This window comes from Cnephaeus nilssonii (assembly GCF_951640355.1).
Source record: "Cnephaeus nilssonii genome assembly, chromosome: 6".
Taxonomy (NCBI): Eukaryota; Metazoa; Chordata; class Mammalia; order Chiroptera; family Vespertilionidae; genus Cnephaeus; species Cnephaeus nilssonii.
This window is the reverse complement of record NC_137077.1, coordinates 28,798,210-28,823,813: the sequence shown is the minus strand read 5'-3', so window position 1 is coordinate 28,823,813 and position 25,604 is coordinate 28,798,210. Positions and strand designations below refer to the sequence as shown.

Here is a 25,604-nt window from a genome sequence, read left to right as displayed (position 1 = left end):
ACTTTCAATTTAAGTAAAATCTGATTCAATAGCTAAAACTAAATTGTAAACTAAAAGAAATTTGAGGCATTTAAAATTCTAAAATTGTATTTAAGATAGCCTCTGAAATTAACTTAAAAGGTGGTAACTTTTTTAAAAATACTTAAGCTTAGATTCAAAGTAAAAGAAAAACTAGTTTTTAGTGTTCTTGCACAGCTAAATATCCCCTCCCCAAAAGAAAATTTCATTATCTCTATAACCAAAGTAAATTACCTATCAACTTTTAAGTTTGCTAACTTGACTAAAATAAACACTAATACACTTACATGGTTTTGAATAACTCTCTCCTGGGGAAAAGAATCAATGTTTTTTGTACCAAGTGTCATTTAATCATTTTATAAATTAGTCAGTTTTCACCACACAACACTTCCAATACATAATTATAAAGTGACACCTTGGATCACAAGCTTCAAAATCTATGTCTTTATATTAATTCTTTCTTAAGAAGCTTACAGTTAAAAATATTTAAGATATTTCAACCAATTCTAAAGTATGTTAAATTCAAAGACACTACCTAATTTCAAAGTGTTAGAAAAAAATGAACATTCTAAGAGAAACAGTAAATTCTGATGATAAAATCGTTGTGATAGAATCGCCTCAAGTTTTTTTAAAGCACTTTAAAACCACAATATCCTTTCATCAGTTACAAAAATAAAGACTTCCTACCATGAAATCAATCTATAAAATCCACACAGATTCGTGTAATCTGCAGGACAATTTATAAGAATTATGAATCCTTTCCAAACTTAAAATAGTTCTTTAACTCAATGACAACAGGGGGCATTTCAGAATTAAGATTATCAAGACCACAACCAGATTCACTAGTAATGTAAGGCTTTTTCATACAAGTGATCAACCTACTACCTTGAAATGGTAAAATGACTACATATTTTGTAGTCTCTAATGCTTAAGCATTAAGAAAAGCAAGTATGCTTAGTTATCAAGTTTTAACCTTATTTGGACTTGTGGCACCAATTATCTTATTCCTTACTCTGAAGTATAATATAAAAAGTAGATACTCAAGTAAATATGCAATAAATATAAAATGAAGCCAAAACTCCACTTTCTGAAATATTACTTGACCAATAATTCATTGTCTCCTAATAAAAGGATGCAGTGGACAAGATATTAACTGAAACAAACAATAAAAACTGACACATACAGCTTGTTATTTAAGGTGCAATATTCTTACTCTTGTGAAGTGTAAGCAAGGGACTTAAGAACCTTTGTTCAGCTTCACCACTACCATTCTATACTTACTGTTTTTAGGAAGACACTCAACTTGCTTCTTCATCTGGTAAACAGAAGTCAAAATAATATCTAGTTTGCACCAAACTGTGAATGAAATGACTGCAACATTTAAATTGTGCAGTGCTAAACAAGTGTGTGTGTGTGTCCATAACCAAACAGAAGAACTGTGGAAACTACCAACTTTCAAATATCTTCGGGTACCAACGAAGGAGGTTGTAATAAAATGATAAATAACACATTCTTCATTGTGCAGTTCACGTCAATTTCTAATTCTCTTGAAGACATTCTCCTTCCTGCCATGCCTATACAGTTGGGTACAATTTTTCTAAGGTTTGTACAGTCTGTTTTACCCCAGCCAAGATGTCTTAACTAGATATTAAAGTGTCAAACAGATCCTCATACTGTATTTCCAAAATATTTAGGGCCTTCTATTCCTTATTACATTCATTTTTATCAGTTAACAATCGTTACTCCTAGAACTTGAGAATACTTAAAAACTTTTAAATATCCAAGTCAATACAGATTATTTAAAAACAGACTGCTCATCTAAACATTAGCAGATGGTCAAAATAAATGCTAGTATACTTTAGAAGCCGTACAACATGAATGAGGCGGTGCTGCTGTTAAAAAGTATACATTAAGAACCAACCACTTAAAAATATGAAGTTTTCCAAAGAGACCAAAAATAACAGTAACAACCGAAACACACTCTGGCAATCATTTTAATGTCCCGAGGAAAAAAAAAAAAAAAGGAAGCGCATTTTTTGGTGAGTCCCCACGTTACTCCCCACGAACTTCGGAAGAAGGCCAATTCCTCCCGAGCTCTCCATCCCGCACAGGACGTCCGCTACGACCACCTAAACCCACGCAGCATTGGCACCGAAAGACACTCAACCGCCTACCGTTCTGTAGGTACCTCCGAGCGTGTATTTCGTTCCCATCCCAACTCTCTCGGGTTCCGCGAAGTTATTTTTAAAAGCCATAAATTCATCTTTTCCTTTCTACAACGACTGGTTCGCTTTCAACTTTCTCCCAGATTTGTTCGCGGAGCGAACAGAAGTTACTGACCTCCCTTTGGAGACCACGTTAACGGCTACCCAGGAGGCACGTTGGAAGCCGCGATTCAACAGAAAAGAACAGCCTTTTCTTTTTCTTTTCTTTTTTTTTTTAAGTAAAGAAGAGGGGTTGTTGGGGGGGGGGGGGGGGTCTCCTCCCCGAACAAGGAAGTTCTGTGAAATCCAGGCGAGACCAGCCATGTTGGAAAACACTTGTCAATTACAGTTCTGACAAGTGTTCGCGCTCACGGCGGACGCTAACCTCGTGGGCCGGGTGTGCGCACCCGGGGCCTCTCCGGCTCCCACAGAGGACCGGGCCTCCTTGGGGGGGGCCCCGGTCTCCGAGTCGGGCTGTCCTCGGGTCCGTGCGGGGCGCGGCGCCGGGCAGCGCGGGGGGACAGGGTCTGAGAGTTGGGAGCCGCTATCCGCAGCCAGAGGGGCGGGGCGGCCGGGAGGTTTCCGAGTGGAGCGCCTGGGGGAGGGGCCCTGGGTTCGGGGAACGGGGGGCATCTCAGCCCAAGAGTCCCCCACCCCCGCCCCCGGCCCGGGAGCGCGGGAGGAGGGGAGGAAGGGAAGGGAGGGGAGACAGGGAGACGCTGCCGGGCACTCACCTGTCCTCCGAGTCCATGCGGCTCAGGGGCTCCCCATCCGACGACATCTCCAAACTGCCGCGCCGGCCCCCGGAGGTCGCGCTGCTTCCGCCGCCCCCGGTCCCGTAGCCCTCGTCGCCGCCGCTGGAGACGACGCTGCTGCTGCTGCTGCCGCCCCCGCCGCCGCCCTGGCCGCCCCGCGGTCCCTTGGGCTCCTCCAGGCCCTCCTTGCCGTCCCCATCGCCGCTGCTGCTGCTGGCGGCGCCCGGGCTCAGCGAGCGCGTCTCGTCGCCGCTGCTCCCGCCGCTGCTGCTGCCCACCAGGCTCTCGGCGCTGCTCTCCTCCTCGCCGCCGCCGCTGCTGCTGCCCTCGTCCTCCTCCTCCTCGTCCTCCTCCTCGTCCTCGTCCTCGTCCTCTCCGGCCTGGCTGGCGCTCTCGGGGCTCGGCTCCGACATCGTCTCCGCCTCGCCGCCCCCCACGCCGGCGCCGCCGCCGCCGCCGCCGCCGCTGCCGCCGCCCCCGGCGCCGCCGTTCAGCAGCAGTGCCGCCACCGCCTCGGCCTCCGCCTCCTCTTCCTCCTCGTCCTCGTCCTCGTCCTCCTCGGGGGGCTCCGCCCGGCCCCGCGCCGCCGAGCCGGGGCTGCCGGGGGGCAGAGGGCTCAGGCGGGAGAGCTCCTCTAGGTCGGCCATGTCGGTGAGCGCGGCGGCCATGGCGGCGCCTGCTCCTCCTCCTCCCCGCCGCCTCCCTCTCGCGACTCGGCTCCCGCGCCCCCTCCCTAACGCCCAAAACTCCACCGACGCCGCTGCAGAGCAAGAGGAGGGCCCTCGGGCTGCGTCAGCCTGCACACGCGCTACGGCGCCCGCGCGGGGACAGCGCGCACGCGGAGACGGCGGCGCGCCTGCGCGGCGGCGCCTCCCCCCCCCCCCCCGCCCCGGTTCCGCGCCCGCGCCCCCCCCTCCTCACCGCCCCCACCGGCCCCCGCCCCGCCCCGCCCCGCCCGGCCGCCGAGCGCTCAGAGTTTCCCTCGGGCCTTCCCACGCCTTCCCGGGCCTGGCCTCGCCGCGGGCGGGACGCGCAGCACAGAAACCGGAGTGCCAGCGGGGATTTTAACAGCCCTGCGAGTTCTCACGACAAAAGTCATTCATTCCAGGGGTGTTTGGGGAGTGTCCCCAAGAGCACGGGCACTGAGCCCAGAAATCGAACAAGTCCTTGGTCTTCTGAGAGCTTACAATCTCAGGAGGAGCGGCGATTTAAAATGATAGCAATGAATCATACAATGCCAGGTACTCAATCCTTAAGCGCCGACGCGGAGCCACAGGTTTTACTCCAACCGGCGTTCGACTCCCTCCAGGAGGAGTTAAGTCAGTCTCAGGACAAGGACATCCTGACTGTCCAAGGTCTTCACACTTTTTGGTTCCTGAGCCCTTTGGATCAGTTTTGTTCAAAGGGACATCCGCATTTCTCCCAGCTTGTTACAAATACTTTGTAACCGTCACACTTTTTAACATATAGCGAATGGAACTTGAAATACCGTAGAGATTTATTAACCACTAAATCCCTACTTTTTAAAATACCGTCTCTTATACTTGGGCAGTTTTCATCCTTTATCTTCTGGAATTGATCTTTGCATTCCACATCCTCTCCAGTGTTTTATCATAATATATTTTGTATTTGAACTCTTGTATTGATCATCTTGTAGTTCCTTTTAATAAAAATGTGTATGTAAATTGAAATTTAAGGGTAGTTTATAAATTCCCTGATCATAAAACTCTAAATCTTATTATTTCAACTGATAAATAAATTGCAAATATTTATAAATAAACATAAAAGTAAAATTTTGTTGGGAATGCATCTTACAGAAATGGAATTGGATGATTTTTTTTTTTCAACCAGCCTATTTTATCTGTGGATGAGTATTACTAGAATGAGAATGAACTCAGCATTCATTCTATTCCAAGTTCTCAATTCCATGAACGTAAGCATTGAGAAAACTAGTCCATATAAATAAGTAGGTGAGAATGGACTTTTGTTATAGTAATGCCATTCATTGAAACTCATTCCAAATTATATGCCCAAAAAACCACATAAAGGTCTAACAAAGAGAAAATATTTTTAATGATCTATCAGCTGACAACTCCGATTAGGTTCTCTTTCAACTTTGTTTGAAATAAGCAACTGAAAACCACCTGATTTACAAAACGATGTGTTAACACATTCTGTTTCTCCAGTCCATTGTTTCTTTTTTATTGTCTTGAAGGTTTTGCATCCCCCTTGGGTATTACACTTTAGTAAGATTTGGGCTGGGAAAGAATGATGCCATTCTTTTGTAAAGTAGGGGAGGAGCAATTGGGATAAGGGAGACAGGAAAGGAGGGTCCTGTCACTGTGACCCCAGGGCACATTTTCAGGCAGATCAGTTTTGGGGATGGCTACGGATGGGAAGTAAGGATCAGAGAACTGAATACTTTAAAACAAATTCTCTGTGCTCATCCACATCTTGGAAAGTCTTCAAACAGCTTGAGTACCCCAGTGTTATGTCCACTGCCTTAGGCCTTGGTCAACTTTTATATTCCATAAGTTGCCTCAAGGGAAAGCAAAAATAGAAAGAATAAATAGTAAGAGGCATTATGATTGACGGGTACAATGCAAAATACTAACCTCAAACATTTTAACCGCCAAGCCATTCTTTGAGATAGACAAGTAATGTATTGTCATCCTGTATTGTAATTTAAGAGCTAGTAGAGCCCAGCTGGTGTGGGTCAGTTGGTTGAGCATTGTCCCATGAACCAAGAGGTGGGGGCACATGCCCAGTAGGGGGCGTGATCCTCGGTAGGGGGTGTGCAGGAGGCAGCTGATCCCCAGTAGGGGGCGTGCAGGAGGCAGCTGATCCATATTTCCCTCTCAAAAATGTTTCTATCTTTCCCTCTCTCCCTTCCTCTCTCAGAAATTAATAAAAAAATTCTTAAAGAAAAAGAACTATTAGAGAAGTTAAAAGTATACACTGTACTAAGTGTATATGCCAGACTGGATTAAGCCCTGGAGATTAGGGTTACTGTTTGGCTGAGTTAATCAGGGAAAACTTCATGGCCAATGTAGGATTTGAACAATGTATATAGTAAGATATATAACTACATCTAAGTTTAATTAATTTCAGCTGATCTTGAAGAGTGTATAGAATGGAATTCTTTGTAAGGGGAAATTTCGAGAACTGTGAAGCAATAACATGGAAAAGCATAAAAATTTTTCATGATGGTGTTAACATGAGAAAGCAAAGCTAGGAAGCTAAAACAAGAGTTAAAGATTAGATTGCAGAAAATCTTAAATAAAACATTCTACTTTGAAGGACAACAGGTACATTCTGAGATTTTTTTTTAAGGTCTGATATGATTAAAGTTATGTCGTAAGGATACCTAACATATAGGAGATATTCTGAAAAGAGTGAAAAGTGAATGGTGATTAGACATGTAGCAATGGCAGGTATCAAAGCCACAAATGAATGCTCGAGCTGCAATATATATACTGAAGAGTAAAATGAGCTATCTTGGAACTGGGCTTTTGAAGAAAAGGGTGTTTCCTATCACTGGGAAGTTTTGTTGTTGTTGTTTTAATATATCTTTATTGATTTCAGAGAGGCAGGGAGAGGGAGAGAGATAGAAACATCAATGATGAGAGAGAATCCTTGATCGGCTGCCTCCTGCATGCCTGAATCCAAACCAGGACCCTTCAGTCCACAGGCCGATGCTCTATCCACTGAGCCAAACTGGTAAGAGGTGTGTGTTTTTAGAAAGTGTTGTGTTTTGTGTGTGTGGTTTTTTATTTTTGAACTACAAATCTTCTCATAATTTGAAAGAACTGGGTAATAAACACCTGAACACCTGCATAACATCATTTACCAATATTTTGCCAAATATGTGCAGGCTGTGTCCTTCAGTCTCCCTCTCCTTCTCTCTGGTCTCTTTCCTCCCTCTCCGGCTTCCCCTCTCCCCTTCCTCACCTCCCTTTACCCCCTCTCTCCCATCCCCTCTCTCCCTCTGTGTTTAGTTGCAGACATCATTACTCCGCACACATCTATTTAGAACAAGGGCACTCTCCTACATGCCCAGTGTCACAGTGTCATTATCCCATTCACTAATGTGTGTGACTAGAGGCGGGAGCTCCAGGTGATGGAGCCCCTGCAGGTGGCATCAGGTGAAAACTTCTTAAAACCGGGAAACAGTTCTACAGACCAGTGCCCGTCCACGACCTGCAGTTAGAGAAGTATTGGAAACTTTTACCTCAACTTGATAGAGTAATTTTATGACTGTTAAACCTAATAATAATAAAAAAAAAAACAGGGCTTCTGGTTTTTTATTTCATCTGTTTATTTGATTATTCTGATAACTCACTTTTACGTATTTTGCAAAAATATCAGTCCACTGGAAATTTAAAAAACAAACAAACGGGTCTTTCATAGATTGAGAACCAGTGTTCTACAGCCCCCTCCTTCTTGCTGGGTAATTCATAATTATAAATTCCCCAAGAACACACCACTGCATAAGAGCTATTTGATTAGGAAGAGCATTCAGACTCATTGACTGCAGCACTAATGGGTCAGATACAGCGACAGTAATTTCTGTGTCAGTGGTTCTACCTATCAAGCTACTAACCTAGTGAGGACACCTCCATTTTCTGGGAGCCCCTGGGGTGGGGGGTCTCGCATACGCTCACACACTCCTCTCTCCCAGTGGCCCCTTCTGCTCTGCTCCGCTAGGTGCTGCAGGCTCTGTCAGGATCTGTGGTACAAGCAAAACAGCCAAAGCCATGGTGTAAGCTAAAGAAATGGAGATCGTTGTGTTGGACCTTTTTTAGGGGAACCCCAGAGCAGACTGCTTGCACCTAATATCATATAGTTTCCAGTGAAATGGCTCTTTATGCTTTTACTCAGAGCTCTGTTTCTCTTAGGGACCCAGACATGCTTTCATGGGCCTAGATTGGCGACAGATTTGAGTAACAGCTACCCCAAGCTGTATTTATTACTCCCCATCCAATGACTAAGTCTTTCTTATAGGGCTTCTCTGTCTAAATCTCTCTCTTCCATTAAAATGAGTTCTGTTCTAGGAAGTAGTCTCAGCCCCCATGTCAGCAAGTTTCCTTCTGTCCTGACTCACCGGCTTGCCAGACATGCCCAGACATGCTTGAATCCCAGCAACAGACCCAGTTTAGATTCAAGCGGAGATTACTGCCACATGTGAGACACCTCACTACACGTGAGATACTTCTGAAAAAGTCTCTAAACTATGTAGCGATAGCCCGTTTTGCACCTTTATTTCAGGTTCCTCATTCTGCGTTTTGATACTGCCATATTGAGCAGGATCAATAGCAACATAATGACCTCATTCTCTGATTGACTGGGAGTCTAAAGAAAATATGCATGAAAAGACAGAGCATCTTACAGGAAGATCGGAAAGCTGGAAAGAACTAGAAATCCAATAAAAGCTTCCCCAGTTGGTAGATTGCAATTCAACCAAAACACAACTGAATAATGATTCTACTATTTTATTTTATTTTTTATTTTTTAAATATATTTTATTGATTTTTTACAGAGAGGAAGGAAGAGGGAGAGAGAGTTAGAAACATCAATGAGAGAGAAACATCGATCAGCTGCCTCCTGCACACCCCCCACCAGGGATGTGCCCGCAACCAAGGTACATGCCCTTGACTGGAATCGAACCCGGGACCCTTCAGTCCGCAGGCCGATGCTCTGAACCAAACCAGCTAGGGCTAATTTCTTGTTTTTAATTTAGTAAATGATTTTCCTATAAACTATCAATAAAAGGGTAAGCAAAATGTGAAAGGTGAATAACACACACACCACATTTTTTATCCTTTCATGTATTTTATATCTGACTTGCTAACCAAGAAACTTTTTCAATGTTTAAAACTCTCAATTATGAAAATTGAATTTGATGGATTAGTTATTGTAGCATACAAATTACAATACCAGTTAATATTTTATCCATCAGCCCTAGCTGGTTTGGCTCAGTGGATAGAGCATCAGCTTGCAGAATGATGGGTCCTGGGTTTGATTTTGGTCAAGGGCACATGCCTGGGATGCGGGCTTGATCCCCAGTAGGAGACGTGCAGGAGGCAGCTGATCAATGATTCTCATCATTGATGTTTCTATCTCTCTTTTCCTCTCGGAAATCAATAAAAATACATATACATTTTTTAATATATTTTATTGATTTTTTACAGAGAGGAAGGGAGAGGGAGAGTTAGAAACATCAATGAGAGAGAAACATCAATCAGCTGCCTCCTGCACACCCCCTACTGGGGATGTGCCCGCAACCAAGGTACATGCCCTTGACCGGAATCGAACCTGGGACCCTTGAGTCCACAGGCCGACGCTCTATCCACTGATCCAAACCGGTTAGGGCAAAAAATATATTTTTTAAATATATATATATTTTATTCATCAAATCTCTAAAAAGTCAGGGAAGAATCTAAACATAATATTTATGGGTGAAATGTTTTAAAATGCATATCAGCAGTTTGGATCAATTACCTACACTTCAATCCAAAAATAGAAAAAGGGAACCCACCTTTCTTTTAACTACTATCACTTTTTGCCCTCCTCTTACTTTCCTCCCTTATTTCATTACTTGCTTTTATAAACTGTGTAGTCCTTTATACATGTTGGTAAATTACCTCAAATTATTTTTTAAAGTGAGAGAGTTTCACCCCGCCAGTGTGGCTCAGTGATTGAGCAGAGACCTATGTACCGGGATATCAAGGTTCAATTCCTGGTGAGGGCATATACCTGGGTTGCGCACTGAATCCCCTGTAGGGGGCGTGCAGGAGGCAGCCGTCCAATAATTCTCTCTCATCATTGTTGTATCTATCTCTCTCTCCCTCTCCCTTCTTCTCTGAAATCAATAAAAATATATTTTTTTAATTTCTTTATTGATTAAGGTGTCACATATTTGTCCTCATCCCCCCATTCCCATCCCACACCCCTCCCCACAGATGCCCCAACCCCCTGTTGAACTTAACCATTGGTTAGGCTCATATGCATGCACACAAGTCCTTTGGTTGATCTCTCCCCCCTCCCCCGACCCTTCCCTATCCTCCCTCTGAGGCCCGATAGTCCGATCGATGCCTCCTTGTTTCTGGTTCTGTTCTTGTTCATCAGTCTATGTTGTTCATCATTTCCCCTAGATGAGCGAGATCATGTGTCACTAGAGATATACTTATAAGAACAGAATGTGAGACGAGCAATAATAGTTATGCTGACAGGCAAATGAATCAGTCTGTAGTGAGTTTCTTTCTGGACCAACAGTTCTTTTGAGACCCAATATCAATGTCCACCAGTTCCTTATGTGTACATGTCGGCACTGACCCCTCAGCTCTGGATGGTGGACAAATGGTGGTAATGCAGGTCCGACTCCCTCTGGTTTGGTCTCGGCCGGACCCAGGGGCACGGCTTCACCCAGACCCAGGGGCACGTGGCCTCACCCGGACCCAGGGGGTGCGTGGCCTCACCTGGACCCAGGTGCGCGCAGCTTCACGCAGACCCGGGACCCAGCCTCACCCGGACCCGGGATCCAGCTTCACCCAGACCCAGGGGCGCATGGCCTCACCCGGACCCAGGGGCACATGGCCTCACCCGGACCCAGGTGCGCGCGGCCTCACCCGGACCCGGGACTCAGCCTCACCCGGATCCAGGGGCACACGGCCTCACCCGGACCCGGGGGCACACGGCCTCACCCGGACCCGGGATCCAGCTTCACCCGGACCCAGGGGCGCGTGGCCTCACCTGGACCCAGGTGCAATAAAAATATTTTTTAAAAAATAAATAAATGAAGTGAGAGAGTTTTATTAGGTTGGTTTGTGGTGTTTTGCTTTATTTTTTATTTTTGCAGAACCTGCCAATCTTCCACCTTTCTCACTCCCATATACCTGCTGAGCATAAGCCCTCCCAGCATCACTTATAGCTAGGCTTGGCCATGTGACTAAGTTCTGAACAATGACCTGTAAGCAGAAGGGATCACATCCTCCTAAGGAAGTGTTTTGCCCTCCCTTCTCTCACTTTTCCTGTGCTCTGTCCATGGGCTGCAGTACAAGCATGGTGGCCAGGGTGAGCCTGCATATCAGCACCACATCACAGGATGACAGAGCCACAAGCGAGAAGGAGCCTAGGTGTCCAGATGACCTCATTTTGCAATGCCTCCTTCACACCCCACAACCCAGGCATGTGCCCTGAACAGGAATGGAACCGAACTGTGACCTCCTTGTTCATAGGCTGACACTCACACGAGCCATGCCGGAAGCCAATTCCAGCATGTCATAATTACAAGAGTTTTATCAAAAGGTTGATGAAATTTGGGGGCTCAACAAGGGCTGAGTCACATATGTAATTACCTGTTGGAAAGGTTAAAAAGCATCTCCCCCAAACCTGAATAGGATGACTGTTTACTGCCAGACAGCTCAGGGCACCTTAATCTACATGTTATTGCCTCCTGTTGGCCAAACACCTAAACAGCTGTAGGCTATTCCCTATTCTGACAATGTACCCTACCCTTTGAAGTGTATTATCTCCATCTTGCCTTAGGACAAATTGTGTTAATAAAAAGCAGGGGTCCTGAGACAAGGGGAACTAAGGACTAAGAACTGGAACTGTAGCTCCTTTAGCTGAAGCTCCTCTGACCCCCAATGCCTTTCAAAATTATCTTTCGTCTTTGGACTCTTACTTAATCTACGCACAGCCTTTCTCCAGATTGCTGAACCCTTCTTAATGCTGGGACAAGAAGCCCGGCATAGCCAGGCCTCTTCTGTGTCTTCAATCCCACCCTGTATAATGGCTCCTTTTCAGTTCATGAACATAATCAAGTCTTTCCATCCTTATAAAATAAACGTATTCCATATTCCTCCAACCTGCTAAATATATAAACTATACTTGTTTTTTCCACTTTTTCACTTCCCGTACACTGTCTCAAAAGTATACTTCCCGTATACTTCACTACAAAAGTATAGCCAGCCCTCCTGGATATAATTTTTTTAATTACTTTCTGTAATATAATTAATTGCCAAATGTAGAAGATACTCAGTTTTGATCTTACTATCACATTACAATGAAAATAAGTCTCAGACTAAATTCTGCATTGCATGCTTGGCTGCGTTTTTTCCTCTCCTCTCTTATTTCTCTGATGCCAAACTCATATAGACTGTTCATATCTTTCATGGTTTCTTCCTGATCTCCCTGTTTTTTAAATGTTGTTTTTCAAGTCTATGTTCTTAGCCAACTGTCTTCTTTCTCTATAAGGTCTTCCTGGTAAATAGCATCCATTCAGATTCTGATCGCTCTCGGATTCATCTACCACACTGCCAGAGAAAACTGAGCCTCCTTGATGTACAGGACCCTTAATTTATACTGGTACCAATGTGAAAAATCTTATGTTTCTGTCTCACAGTTTTCCCATGTATTGCAAATTGACTTCAGTCTATTTGGCCCTTCAGCAGCTGGTAGATCCTTTTAGCAAATACCAAAAATATCCATTGATTCGACTAGATAGAAGCATACTCTCCTCCAACATTAATATCAGGTGGTAGATTACAAGGAAAACAAGACTGAGTCCAGCCGAACCGGTTTGGCTCAGTGGATAGAGCGTCGGTCTGTGGACTGAAGGGTCCCAGGTTCGATTCCAGTCAAGGGCATGTACATTGGTTGCGGGCACATCCCTGGTAGGGGGTGTGCAGGAGGCAGCTGGTCGATGTTTCTCTCTCATCGATGTTTCTAGCTCTCTATCCCTCTCCCTTCCTCTCTGTAAAAAATCAATAAAATATATTTAAAAAAAAAAAAAGACTGAGTCCAAACTCTTTCAAATATATAAACTTTTTTTAGCAAGTGAGCAGAAAGTCGTATAACCTACTCATGTTTCAGAAAATTCTCACTCTCCGTCCTCAAGCATGCCTACCGATATCTTGTATGAGAGGTTCACTCTGACAGCATAACCAGCCCAACTGTTCTGGTCTGTCAGTAGATGGAACAGAAGGTAATGGGGAGAGGTGGACAACACAGAATCAAATAAAACAGGCCTAGGAAGTAGTAGGTTACTGGGCTTTCCAGCAACTTATTCGTCATATAAAGGATATATTAGTGTCTATGATGTGTCAGGCCCTGTTCTTCGCACTGGGTCTATAGTTATGAGTAAAGCCAATAAAATCCCTGCTCTCATGGAATTTACACTCTGGTCAGGTACTCTTGGATCTCTTTTCACAGGAGTGATAGGGCTGTGAAATCTTTTTAGCTAGCCATGTATCTGGAACACCATTTATTTCACTAATGAAAATGTATTTCTAATATCCCTTATGCTAATTAATGGATCTCCTGGTGTAAATTTCAATGAAGATCTTTGAAATGCTTAAGTAGCCACCTGGGGAGTATGGATTTCTGATTAGGGTACTTCAAATTATAACTAACCACCCCTAGAGTGTGAATTCCTAATAGGTAACTCTAATGATAACTAACCTTCCTGAGAGTGTAGATTAAAGTTAATTTACACACAAGCACATGACACGGTTTATAAGGAAGTATTTTAAAGTAAATTATAACAGATGCAATACATATGGCAGGGAGTATGGCTGACCAGAGCTTTCAAGTTTCACATACAGATTTTAAAAAACTAAAAGTTACCAAATCCTTTGGTCCTCCTGGTTCTCCCCATGATCCAGCAACTACCAGAACAACAAAAGGCATATGAGACCCAGCCAGAGAGGCTCAGTGGTTGAGTGTCGACCTATGAACCAAGAGGTCACGGTTTGATTCCTGGTCAGGGCACATGCCCAGGTTGTAGGTTCTATCCCCAGTGTAGGGCATGCAGGAGGCAGTCAATCAATGATCTCTCTCATCATTGATGTTTGTGTCTCTCTCTCCCTCTCCCTTCCTCTCTGAAATCAATAAATACTTACATATATTTAAAAGAAGGCATACCAGGTACCTCCAGGCCCCTTGTACTGTGACATGGTTTGCAACCATTCTGAATGGCCAGAGCCCATACCATTCCAGTCATTGAATATTTTGAATACAGCTCTTGCTCAAATCTTTCGCCTTAAAGAAACTGACTAAACTCTCTGAATCTTACCCCAAATAACTTGGGGATAGAATTATAACTGTCCTAGCTTAGCCTGGAATTCATGCCAAAATTGATTGGCATTGTCCAGGCTGCGGGATCTTTACATTCTCATTTGGTGGGATGATGAAGATGCTTGCAGACCTGTAGAAGTCTGTGACAGGCAGACTGAATTGCTCCAGCATCAGGGTGTTTCCAGAAGGGTAAGTCAAAAGGGCAAAGAACCAAAAAAGTTAAAGACGGAAGCAGGAGAGTGGACAATGGAATGTAAAATGGGTAGAAAGGAAAGTAAAAGCAGGACTTTATTGAATCATTTGTATTAGAGAATTGTATTTATATCAAAAAGAACTATCAATGTGCATTTGAAATGCTGTAGGTTCTGGTCCATTTACATAAGCAATCATATACATGTATGTATATGTAGTCCCACAGATGATCTGATGACAGTGTTAATAACTGCTACTTTAGAGCAATTACATTTTCCATATCTTATCGTGATATCATAATATAATAAATATAAATTTTGTTTTTCATCCCTGGTTCCTGATAATTTCCCAAGCAATAAAGATGCTAGGGCCCAGCTGGCATCAGTGATTGAGTGCTGACCTATGAACAGGAGGTCAGAGTTCGATTCCCAGTCGGGGCACATGCCCAGGTTGCAGGCTCAATCCCCAGTGTGGAATGTGCAAGAGGCAGCCTATCAATGATTCTCTCTCATCATTGATGTTTCTATCTCTCCTTCTCCCTTCCTCTCTGAAATCAATAGAAATATATTTAAGAAAAAAAAAAAAGATGCTAGGAACTTCTTTTGTTTTTATATATGGTCTTTGACCCTGGTTCCTTCGAATTCCTAAATCACTTGGAATTTCCTGGGTGATAGGAGCATCTTTTAAGGAAGGGACTCTCTGGGTAGGCTCCTGGATAGCTTCAGTACGGGGGCTGGTGAGCAGAAAGACCAAGCCATGATTACTAGAAGCTTGGAATTTTCAGCCCCCACCCCCATCCTCCAGAGAGGGGAGAGGGGCTGAAGATTAAGTAAATAATTGATCAGGCCCAAGTGATGAAGCCTCCGTCAAAGTCCAGAACTATAACTATGGAGATTAGAGAGCTCCCAGGTTGGTAAACACCTCCCTCCGGTAATATTCTTCTGATTTCTGTGAACGGTTCTAGTAAATTATTGAACCTGATGGGGGGGTTTGGGAAGTCTGGTTTACAGCCCATAGATCAGAAGTACCTATGATTGGCATGTGAAGTGGAGGGACAATCTTGTGAGACTGAGCCCTTAACCTGTGGGATATGACTCTAATTCCAGATAGGTAGTATCAGAACTGAACTGAATTGTAAGACACTCAGCCGGTGTTGGAAAATTGGTTCACACATCTGGTGTCAAAAGTACTGTGAGTGTGAGATTTAAGGAAAACACGATGTGATTTTCCTAGACACATATAATAAGAAGGAAAATGAAACATGCATCCTTGACATCAACTTCTGAGAAATATGAACAGAATGGGTCTTCAAGGACATCATGGTGTTCATTAGTGTTTACATTATGTCCAATATTTCATTTCAAATAAAGGGAAATTGTATGGGGGAATTATTTAGATGATCTAGCCAACTATTGAATTATCTGTTTAGCTGGAGTATACGGTAAGTAAAAGAGAGTAGTGGGACATTGCTGTTTTGAAAAGATAGCTAAGAAGACACCATATATATCAGATTATTTACAACAACAGAAAGTGCAAAACTGGGGAATGGAAGTAATATGCAAATATTGAGAACCTAGTATGTGTAAGTCCTATCTTGCAAACTAACCTGAGCCAATTTGGGTATGCACAACTTTTAGGTTCTTTTTGGTAGATACAAGTAGCCAAAAAAAAATTTCTCTTTAACTGAAAGCCAAGATTACATCTGGAGGGAGAACTGGGTCAGTCATCCAGGAGCTTCCAGTGTTCTCGGCCAGAGGTCCCTTGTAGGATTTAGCCCAGGCCATCATTGCTAAGGGCCTCTGGGGATTCCTACACGCATATGCAGGAGCTGGCAGTCTCTGGGATATTTTTAGATAATCACAAATCTCTGTATGTTTCATTTTGTTAGGAAAAAGCCTGACTTCTAGCATTCATCATGTTGGTCAACAGGCCACATTTTTTACCAGTAAAACCCATTTCTCACATTTAGTAAGCAAATTAAAGTGTGTCAGTGTTGATCAAGATACTGGTGACAGAAGCATTTGTAAAAGCTTGAGTGTCAGAAAACCACCACCCCTGGACTGTGCATTCTTGTTTCCTTTCTTTAGCTTTTCATTATGAACATTTTTATACATAAAGAAAAAAGAGTAGCCGAAACCGGTTTGGCTCAGTGGATAGAGCGTCGGCCTGCAGACTCAAGGGTCCCAGGTTCGATTCCAGTCAAGGGCATTTACCTTGGTTGCGGGCACATCCCCAGTAGGGGGTGTGCAAGAGGCAACTGATCGATGTTTCTCTCTCATCGATGTTTCTAACTCTCTATCCCTCTCTCTTCCTCTCTGTAAAAAAATCAATAAAATATATTTTAAAAAAGAAAAAGAAAAAAGAGTAGTATAATGAATACCCATATACTCATCGCCAAGACTTAATGTCTTAATATTTTATCATATTTGCTCATATATTATATAGTTAGACACATCATGACATTTCACCTTTAAATATTTTAAATATATTTTTATTGATTTCAGAGAGGAAGGAAGAGAGAGAAAGAGATAGAAACATCAATGATGGGAGAATCATTGATCGGCTGCCTCCTGCATGCATGCCCACCACTGGAGATCTTGCCCAGAGCCCACAACCGGGTCTGTGGCCTAACTGGGAATCGACCTCCTGGTTCATAGGTCAGCGCTCAACCATGGAGCCATGCCAGCCAGGCCACCCATTAATACTTTAGTACGCACTTCTCACAACCTAAGTACATTTCCCCATGATTACAATACCATTACACACTTAGTAATCCCCTAATATCCTCTAATGCTCAGTCTGTACTCAAATTTCCACATTTGTCCCCAAAGTGGATTTCACAGTTAATTTTTAAAAACCAGACCCAACAAGAATTTGGCCTTGCATTTAGTTGTTACTGGCTTGTCCCTTCTGGATCAGAATGCTGGCAGCATCTGGGTGATAGATTAATCCAAATGGTACACACACAACATCACAATGTATTTGCTGCAATATATTAAAGAAAATTCCAGACCTCACAATGGCTTTACTAAAAATTTTCAGCATTATCTTATTTATGCCTTTCCTGAAGGCAAAGAGGAAGAAGACTCAACCAAGCTAATGTATTCTCTATAGAAAAGGCCTTTCTAATTCTTTTAGAAATTAATACTGATGACAATATTAATAACTGCTACTTTAGAGCAATCACATTTTCCATATCTTATTGTGATGTCACGGGTGTTAAGTCCTATCTAAAGTTAAAAAATAAATAAAAATAAAAAGATTAGCCAAAACCGGTTTGGCTCAGTGGATAGAGCATCAGCCTTCGGACTGAAAGGTCCCAGGTTCGATTCCGGTCTAGGGCATGTACCTTGGTTGCGGGCACATCCCCAGTAGGGGGTATGCAGGAGGCAGCTGATTGATGTTTCTCTCTCATCGATGTTTCTAGCTCTCTATCTCTCTCCCTTCCTCTCTGTAAAATATCAATAAAATATATTTTTTAAAAATAAAAATAAATAAAAATAAAAAGATGATTTCAACACCACACTTTGAGAAACACCATGATATCACATACAAACTCTCAGGGATGACTCTGAAGGTTCTTTATGACTTGGCCTCAAACCACTTTCCTACCATCTCTTCTGTACCCACACATATATCCTGAGCTATTCAATGTTTACGGGCAGGGCCAGGATGAGGGTGAGGTGAGAAGCCAGGAACAGAAAACAGAAGGAGGCAGCACTCTCTGGTTCATGTGAGAGTGACATTTCCCTAAATTTTGGTCCTAGGCATCTCTCTCACCTTATCCTAGTCTCTGCCCTTTTCCCTGAAAATCTCAGGCACTTCACGTGTGCCATTCAGCACATCCCGAAAACCCACTCAGTTTGAGATTCCCTCTCATAAAAACGTTGGAAATCAAAACATGCCATCTTTTGTTGTTGTTAATCTTCACCCTAGGAGACTTTGTCCATTGATTTTTAGATAGTGGAAGGAAGGGAGGGGCAGGAAGAGAGAGAGAAAGAGAAATCCAGACCAGTGCTGGGGATGGAACCAAGAACCCAGGTACTGCAACGCGGATCCATGCCCTTGACCAGGAACTGAACCATGACCTTTCGGTGCACGGCCAACACGCTAACCACTAAACCACACTGGTCATGGAAACATGCAATCTTGATGACAGTGTTCATAGGTGACTTGAATTTTGGCACAAGATGTAAGATTCCCAGGTCTGTGGAGAGTCCATAGAAAACCTGTGTGTGACTTCAGAAAGGCACTCCCTGAGGACAGACACAGCCCTGTGGAGGGCAAAGGCTGGGCAGGCAGTGGCCTGGGCATGTGCAGAACGTGCACCGCCTGAACAGCAGGGATTTATGACCCCTCACACCTGGGTGATGTGAAATAGGTACCAGATTTAGAGACAGGTAGAGTTTTTCAAATCCAAGCCAGCAGTTGCCAGGAAACGTTGGGCTTTACCTCACTTGGTCTTGTGGAGTCTGTTTTCCCATCTCAAAAATGTGGGTAATAATGGTGACTTTCTTGTGAGGAGTAAAAGAGTAGGAATATATAGAAGTGCTTTCTAAATTAAAAAAAATTAAAAGCCCTAGTTAGTTGGAACATCATTCTGATATGCCAAGGTTTTAATCCCTAGTCAGGGCACATACAAGAACCAATTAATGGATGCATAAATAAGTAAAACAATAAATTAATGCTTCTCTCTCTCTCTCTCTCTCCTCCCCCACCCCCTCCCCCTTCTTTCCCCGCTTTCTCTAAAATCAATAAATTTAAAAAATAATAATGAAAATTATAAAGTGCCTGGTCAGTGTGGCTCAGTGCTTGAGCATCAACCTATGAATCAGGAAGTCACAGAGTCGATTCCCTGTTAGGGCACATGCCTGGGTTGCTGGCTCCATCTCCAATGTGGGCATGCAGGAGGCAGCCAATCAGTGATTCTCTTTCATCATTGATACTTCTATCTCTCTTTCTCCCTTGCTCTCTGAAATCAATAAAAATGTTTTTAAAAAAGAATGACACATACTCAATTTAAAAAAAAAAGAAAATTAAAAATAACATAGTTAGTGCTAGTTTCCCTTCACCATGTAGGTTCCATGTCCGCTCAGGGCTGTTGCCCAGGTTTGGGGCCCCATCGGAGGCAGTGTCTCTCTCCCTCTCCCTCTCCCTTCCTCTTTCTCTAAAATCAATAAAAACAAATTTTAAAAAACAAATAAATGCTAGTTTCCCTACACATGCTCAATAGAAATTTAATAAATATATTTTCTTTAGGAGACGTTTCAGCAGTGGTGGAGGTCTCAGATCTGGCAGGACTTGAAATGATGATGATTAATAATAATAACAAGCATTTATTCAGTTTTTACTTATGCCAGGCATGTTCTACGAGCTTTACATGGATTAATTCCCTTCCTCTCTCTGAAATAAAAAAAATTTTTTTTTTAAATATTTCAAATACTCTCCAGAATATGAGTTCTGCAGTGTGTGTTTTTTATTTTTCCCACACTGTGCTCCCAACCCTCAGATTGGGAGGCCGGGCCATGGCTCCAGGCTGTCATTTACTCTGGCATGGGTGCGCTATGAGAAGCCCACAGAGAAGGGCTCACCAAAAACCCATTACCATGCTCTGCAGTTTCTTTTACGTATTTGAAATTAAGGAGACAAAGGGAAGATTGCAGAAAGGAGGGTGAAAGCAAGGCAGGGATTGGACTACAGGAGAGTTAACAAGATTACATGCTCTCTTGAGGGTGGTCACATCTTAGGAGGGGTCTGAAAAAAGGAATTTCAAAAGGTGGGTTTTTTTAAAAAAAGATACTAATAATAAAAAGACAAGGTGTTAACCTTCCCCAGGGATGTAAAGTGCAGCATAGGAAATATAGTCAATAATATTGTAATAACTATGTAAGGTGCCGGGTAGGTACTAGAATTGTTGGGGGGAATCACTTTGTAAATTACATAATTGTCTAACCACTATGCTGTGTCAACATAAGAAACATTCAGCCCAGCTGGCATGGCTCAGTGGTTGAGCGTCAACCTATGAACCAGGAGGTCATAGTTCAATTCCCAGTCAATGCACATGCCTGGGTTGCAGGCTCGATCCCCAGTAGGGGATGTGCAGGAGGCAACCGATCAATGATTCTCTCTCATCATTAATGTTTCTATCTCTCCCTCTCCCTTCCTCTCTGAAATCAATAAAAATATATTTTAAAAAATAAAATTGTTAACATGGTACATTTTATATGTGTGTGTGTGTGTGTGTGTGTGTGTGTGTATAATAATCTGGCCACTCAGTGTATGTGTGTGTGTTCACACACACATACACTGAGTGGCCAGATTATTATGATCTCTGAAAGCATAAAAATCTGGCCACTCAGTGTATTTGTATCTCAAATGAGTACCAAAAGTAATTCTAGACTTTTGCTGGAGATCAACCACCTATTTGCCCTGAGCTTTCTATCAGCCAGTGCAAAGGGGAAACCGATCAGGTGCACTATTTATAGTATCTTTGATAGCAAATAAATTAGGTACTCAAGAGAAGTACACTGAATGGCCAGATTATTATGCGTTCAGAGATCATAATAATCTGGTCACTCAGTGTGTGTGTGTGTGTGTGTGTGTATGTATATATATATATATGTATATACATATATATACACATATACACATATATGTATATAATATATATATGTATGTAATATATATTATGAAACATTCAAACCTGTAAAGAATTTTTAAAAATATGTTTTTATTGATTTCAGAGAGAGGAAGGGATAGAGAGAGAAAGTTAGAAACATCAATGATGAGAGAGAATCATTGGTTTGATGCCTCCTACACACACACACACACACACACACACACACACACACCCGCCACCGGGGATTGAGCTGACAACCCTGGCATGTGCCTTGACCGGGAATTCAACCATGACCTTCTGGGTCAACGCTTAACAAATGAACCACAGGGCCCAACCTGTAAAGAATTTTTGTGAGTTTATTTGAGCCAAACTGTTGACAATGGCTGGGAAGCAAACTCTCAATGCATTGAGAGGATTCTCCAGAGAATGGCAGTTTTGCACCTTATTTTATACATTACAATAAAAAAAGATGTGTAAGTGGGTTACATGAAATTCACTGGTGATAGATTAGCGAGGCGGGAGAAAGCAAAGTGGGAAACCTCTGGGACTGGGTAAAAAGTAAAATGATGCATCTTTTACATAGGTGGATACAGCATAGTTAATCGTCAACAATTAATAGGACAAAAATAACGCGAGAGGATTTGTAGCTCTGCTCTGGTGCATTGGCTGCTCCCTGAGAGGTCTGGAAAAAGGGAAGTCACCCTGACATTCCAAAGGTATGTTGTCATAGATGCAAAAGACAATAGACAGGCTTAGTTAAGGTAAAGACTGACTTTTGTCAGGGGAGGTACTAGCCTAGGACTTGACTGCCTGCCATAAACTGCTTTTAATTAAAAAGTTTTAATTTCAGACCATCCTTTGTGGTTACTTTAAGTCTCTGAATTTGAAATGCTGCCAAGCAGGCCTTCCCTGAACTTGTCAGGTTAGCACATGGCCCTTTTCGCCCACATATGTATACCTGAAACGAATATAAAATAATATTGAATGTCAACTGTAATTGAAAAATAAAATAATGCCATGATATTGAGGGGGAAAAAAGGGTGTGACCTTGATGCACACCAACAATGGACAGGGCTTGCTTAAGATAAACCTTTGACTAAAAAGTTGTAGGGCCCTAGCTGGTTTGGCTCTGTGGATAGAGCAGTCTGCACTTATGTAAGTTGTGGGCTAGGCCCTGGTCAAGGCCTGTGCAGGAGGCAGCCGATGGATGTCTCTCACATCAATGTTTCTCTCTCTCTCCCTCTCCCTTCCACTCTCTCTAAAAATCAATGGAAAAAATATCTTTGGGTGAGGATTTAAAAAAATTAAGTCATAGGGCATGATGACCTACCCAGTTAAGAATTTATGATTTGGTCCTAACCGGTTTGGCTCAGTGGATAGAGCGTCGGCCTGTGGACTGAAAGGTCCCAGGTTCGATTCCGATCAGGGGAATGTACCTTGGTTGCGGGAACATTCCCAGTGGGGAGTGTGCAGGAGGCAGCTGATCGATGTTTCTCTCTCCTCGATGTTTCTAACTCTCTATCCCTCTCCCTTCCTCTCTGTAAAAAATCAATAAAATATATTTTTTAAAAAAGAATTTATGATTTGCCCTCACCCGATTTGGCTCAGTGGATAGAATGTCAGCCTGTAGACTGAAGGATCTCTGGTTCGATTCTAGTCAAGGACAAATGCCTGGCATGTGGACTCGATCCCCAGTAGGGGGCATGCAGGAGGCAGCCAATCAATGATTCTCATCATTTTTGTTTCTATCTCACTCTTCCTCTCTGAAATCAATAAAAAATATAGAATTTATGATTTATTACAGCATCCCTTTTTCACCCACAGGCCCCTCTGGCTCTGTAAGAGGTAAGACTAAAGGCAGAAGAAGAAATCCTCTCTTTGTATTTTATCCTTCTCTAGTCCAGGAGGATATCTGGGCAGCCTGAGTCTGTTTAAGATGGGGTCCATCAGTCAGGGCACACTGCCTGGCCAGGGGGTTCCCATGCTGATGGTGAGCTATATCCTCTCCCTTGACCAATCTCTAATATTGTGAACTCTCAAATTAACATTAATTCTCAAATAAGCTGTACGTTTTTATGTTGTTATATTTTAATTAAAAATATTTGTATTGCCCTGACTGGTTTGGCTCAGTGGATAGAGCTTCGGCCTGCGGACTGAAGGGTCCCAGGTTCGATTCTGGCCAAGGGCATGTACCTCGGTTGTGGGCACATCCCAGCAAGAGGTTGTGCAGGAGGCAGCTGATTGATGTTTCTCTCTCATCGATGTTTCTAGCTCTCTATCCCTCTCCCTTCCTCCCTGTAAAAATCAATAAATATATTTTAAAAATATTTGTATTAATTTCAGAGAGTAAGGGAGAGGGAGAGAGAGAGAAAAACATAATGATGAGAGAGAATCATTGATCGGCTGCCTCCTGCACGCTCCCTACCGGGGATTGAGTCCACAACCCGGGCATGTGCCATGACCGGGAATCGAACTGTGACCTCCTGATTCATAGGTCGAAGCTCAACCATTGAGCCACACTGGCTGGGCTGTATATATTTTATTCTTATTTACTGATTTGAGAGAGAGAAGAAGGGAGAGAGGGAGAGAGCGATAGAAAATGGAGATTTTTGTTGTTCCACTTATTTATGCATTCACTGGTTGATTCCATTGGTTGATTTCTTGCATGTGCCCTGACCGAGAATGAATCCACAACCTTGGTGTATCTGGATGACTCTCTAACCAACTGTGGCCAGGGCCAGCTGTATACTGTAGTAATTTTTTTAAAAATATGTTTTTATTGATTTCAGGGAGAGGGAGAAAGATAGAAACATCCATGAGTGAGAAACATCAATCGGCCGCCTCCTGCACATCCCCTACTGGGGATTGAGCCCGAAACTCGGGTATGTAACAAGACCAGAAATTGAACCCTGACCTCCTGGTTCACAGGACAACATTCAATCAACTGAGCCACACTGTCCGGGTTACAGTAGTTATTTTAACACTTGAGCTAATGAACACTAGATCCTAAGATGATTTCTCTTGTGTTTTATGAAATATGTTTGTTTAGCGGACTTAAACAGCTTTAGAAGACCCACTTCCAAATTGTAGTTCACGCTCCCACACACTGACCTCTAATTATTTTCTAACAGCCTTGCCAGTACTTTTGTCAGCAAAATAGCCCGCTTTTCACATCTGTTAGCATTCCTGAGAGCTTTCAGTGAACCTAATCATTGTTGTCATCATCAACTCCTCTGTCATTGATATGGAAGTTAACTTTAGTTTAAGTAACAAAAGTTAGTTTGCCCATAACAAATTATGCACTTTAGCACTTGAAAAGCATGTTAACCTTTCCCTCCTCTGCCTCAAAAACAGCTATCTATGCGTATTGACATAACAATGACAGGTCTCTTCAAACTCACCTCAATGAGCGGCCTTCAAGACACTTCCTGTCTCAGAAGTCTTAGCTATTAAGATCCATGTAGGCAGAAACAGTTCAGATAATTTCCAACAGTCTGGCAAACACGTCCCCTATGGCCATAACGTTGTAGTATTGGTATTTACTCCACAAATATTTTCTGAACACCTACTAGGTGCTAGGATTTGTAGGGTCAAAAATTTCAGAAATCTCTTTTTGGTTGGAGAAAGGGATAGATAAAGCTTAGAAACGAGAGAAGCAATTCCTAGGGGTACCAGGAGGCTATGGAGAGAGTGGGGGAGTTCTCATTGGCTCTCTCAGCTAGAGAACATACCTGTACACAACCAGACATGATGCAGGTTCTGTCTCAAATATCTGAATCCATTCCATCTGTGGTAGGCAGTCAGACAGACGTGAGCAGAGCAAGGACGAAGGGCCAGGTAGAGGTCACCAGGGTGGAAGGCCCGGGCGCCCAGCAACGGGCAAACCTGGGAAAACAAGATCCTCACCTCCCAGGGTGGTTTTTCCTCCCCTAGCACATCTCTGGTCCTGCCCTTTACACCGCTGACCTTCCATATCACTGGCCGTGTGGTTCAGACCCTCCCCTGACCTTTCCTCCCCTGGCATGTTGCTAATTATGCGGGTTAGACCTCCCTTAGAGGGGGAAGAACAAGGGGCCGGGAGAATAGCCCTTAAGCATTAAGCTCCCATGACAATGAGATTCCGACCTGCATAAAACGCATCTAGGCCTCAGCCGTGTTTCAGCCCCAGGCTCAGAAATGCAGCAAAACCGGACAAGAGACGCCACGGCCGACATCAGGACCAGCTGCATTGACTAATGACCCTCCTGCCTGGTGCCAACTAATGAGAGGAGACCATGGCCCTGAAAGCACACACCTGGAAAGCTGCGGAATATTCCACTGAGATCCTCCCTCTGAGACCTCCAGAAAAACACCCTCAAGAGAGGTCCCAGTGCAGCTCTCTCTATGGAGCCTGCCCGTGCCTTCCCCGCCCCCTCCCCCCAGGCCATTTTCCTGGCCTCGCTCTTCCTCCTAAGCTCCAAGGTCCTGCTTTTGCCTCTGTAAAACTTGTTTCCTGGGCCCATTTCTTCTACAGATCACTTCTACATCTGTGACTTCCTTTTTTTTTTTTTTTTTAATTTCTTCCTCCTGCCCCACCTTTTCTTCTTCTTCTTCTTCTTTTTTTTTCCTGTGACTTTCTAAATAAACTTTCTTGTATAGTTTGAGTTTTGACTCTAAATTCTTTCTTAGGCAGAACTCAAGTACCGAGGTTGCTGAACCAAGGCCCCTTCTGACTCCCTGGGTCGAGCACCTGGTGCT

General features: G+C 43.3%; 1 protein-coding gene across 2 annotated transcripts in view; it reads right to left on the bottom strand.

Moving 5' to 3' along the window:
- The window catches only part of AEBP2 (AE binding protein 2), a 98,668-nt gene that overhangs the window by 58,762 nt on the left and 14,302 nt on the right, over window positions 1-25,604 (bottom strand). The window contains exon 1 of one of the 2 annotated variants that reach the window (XM_079775591.1): window positions 2,957-3,793. The exons of the other annotated variant lie outside the window; for it this stretch is intronic. Within the exon in view, the coding sequence (XP_079631717.1) occupies window positions 2,957-3,645 (689 nt within the window). The 5' untranslated portion in view covers window positions 3,646-3,793. Of the gene's footprint in view, window positions 1-2,956; window positions 3,794-25,604 lie in introns of those variants that run through there. 2 annotated transcript variants of the gene reach the window in all.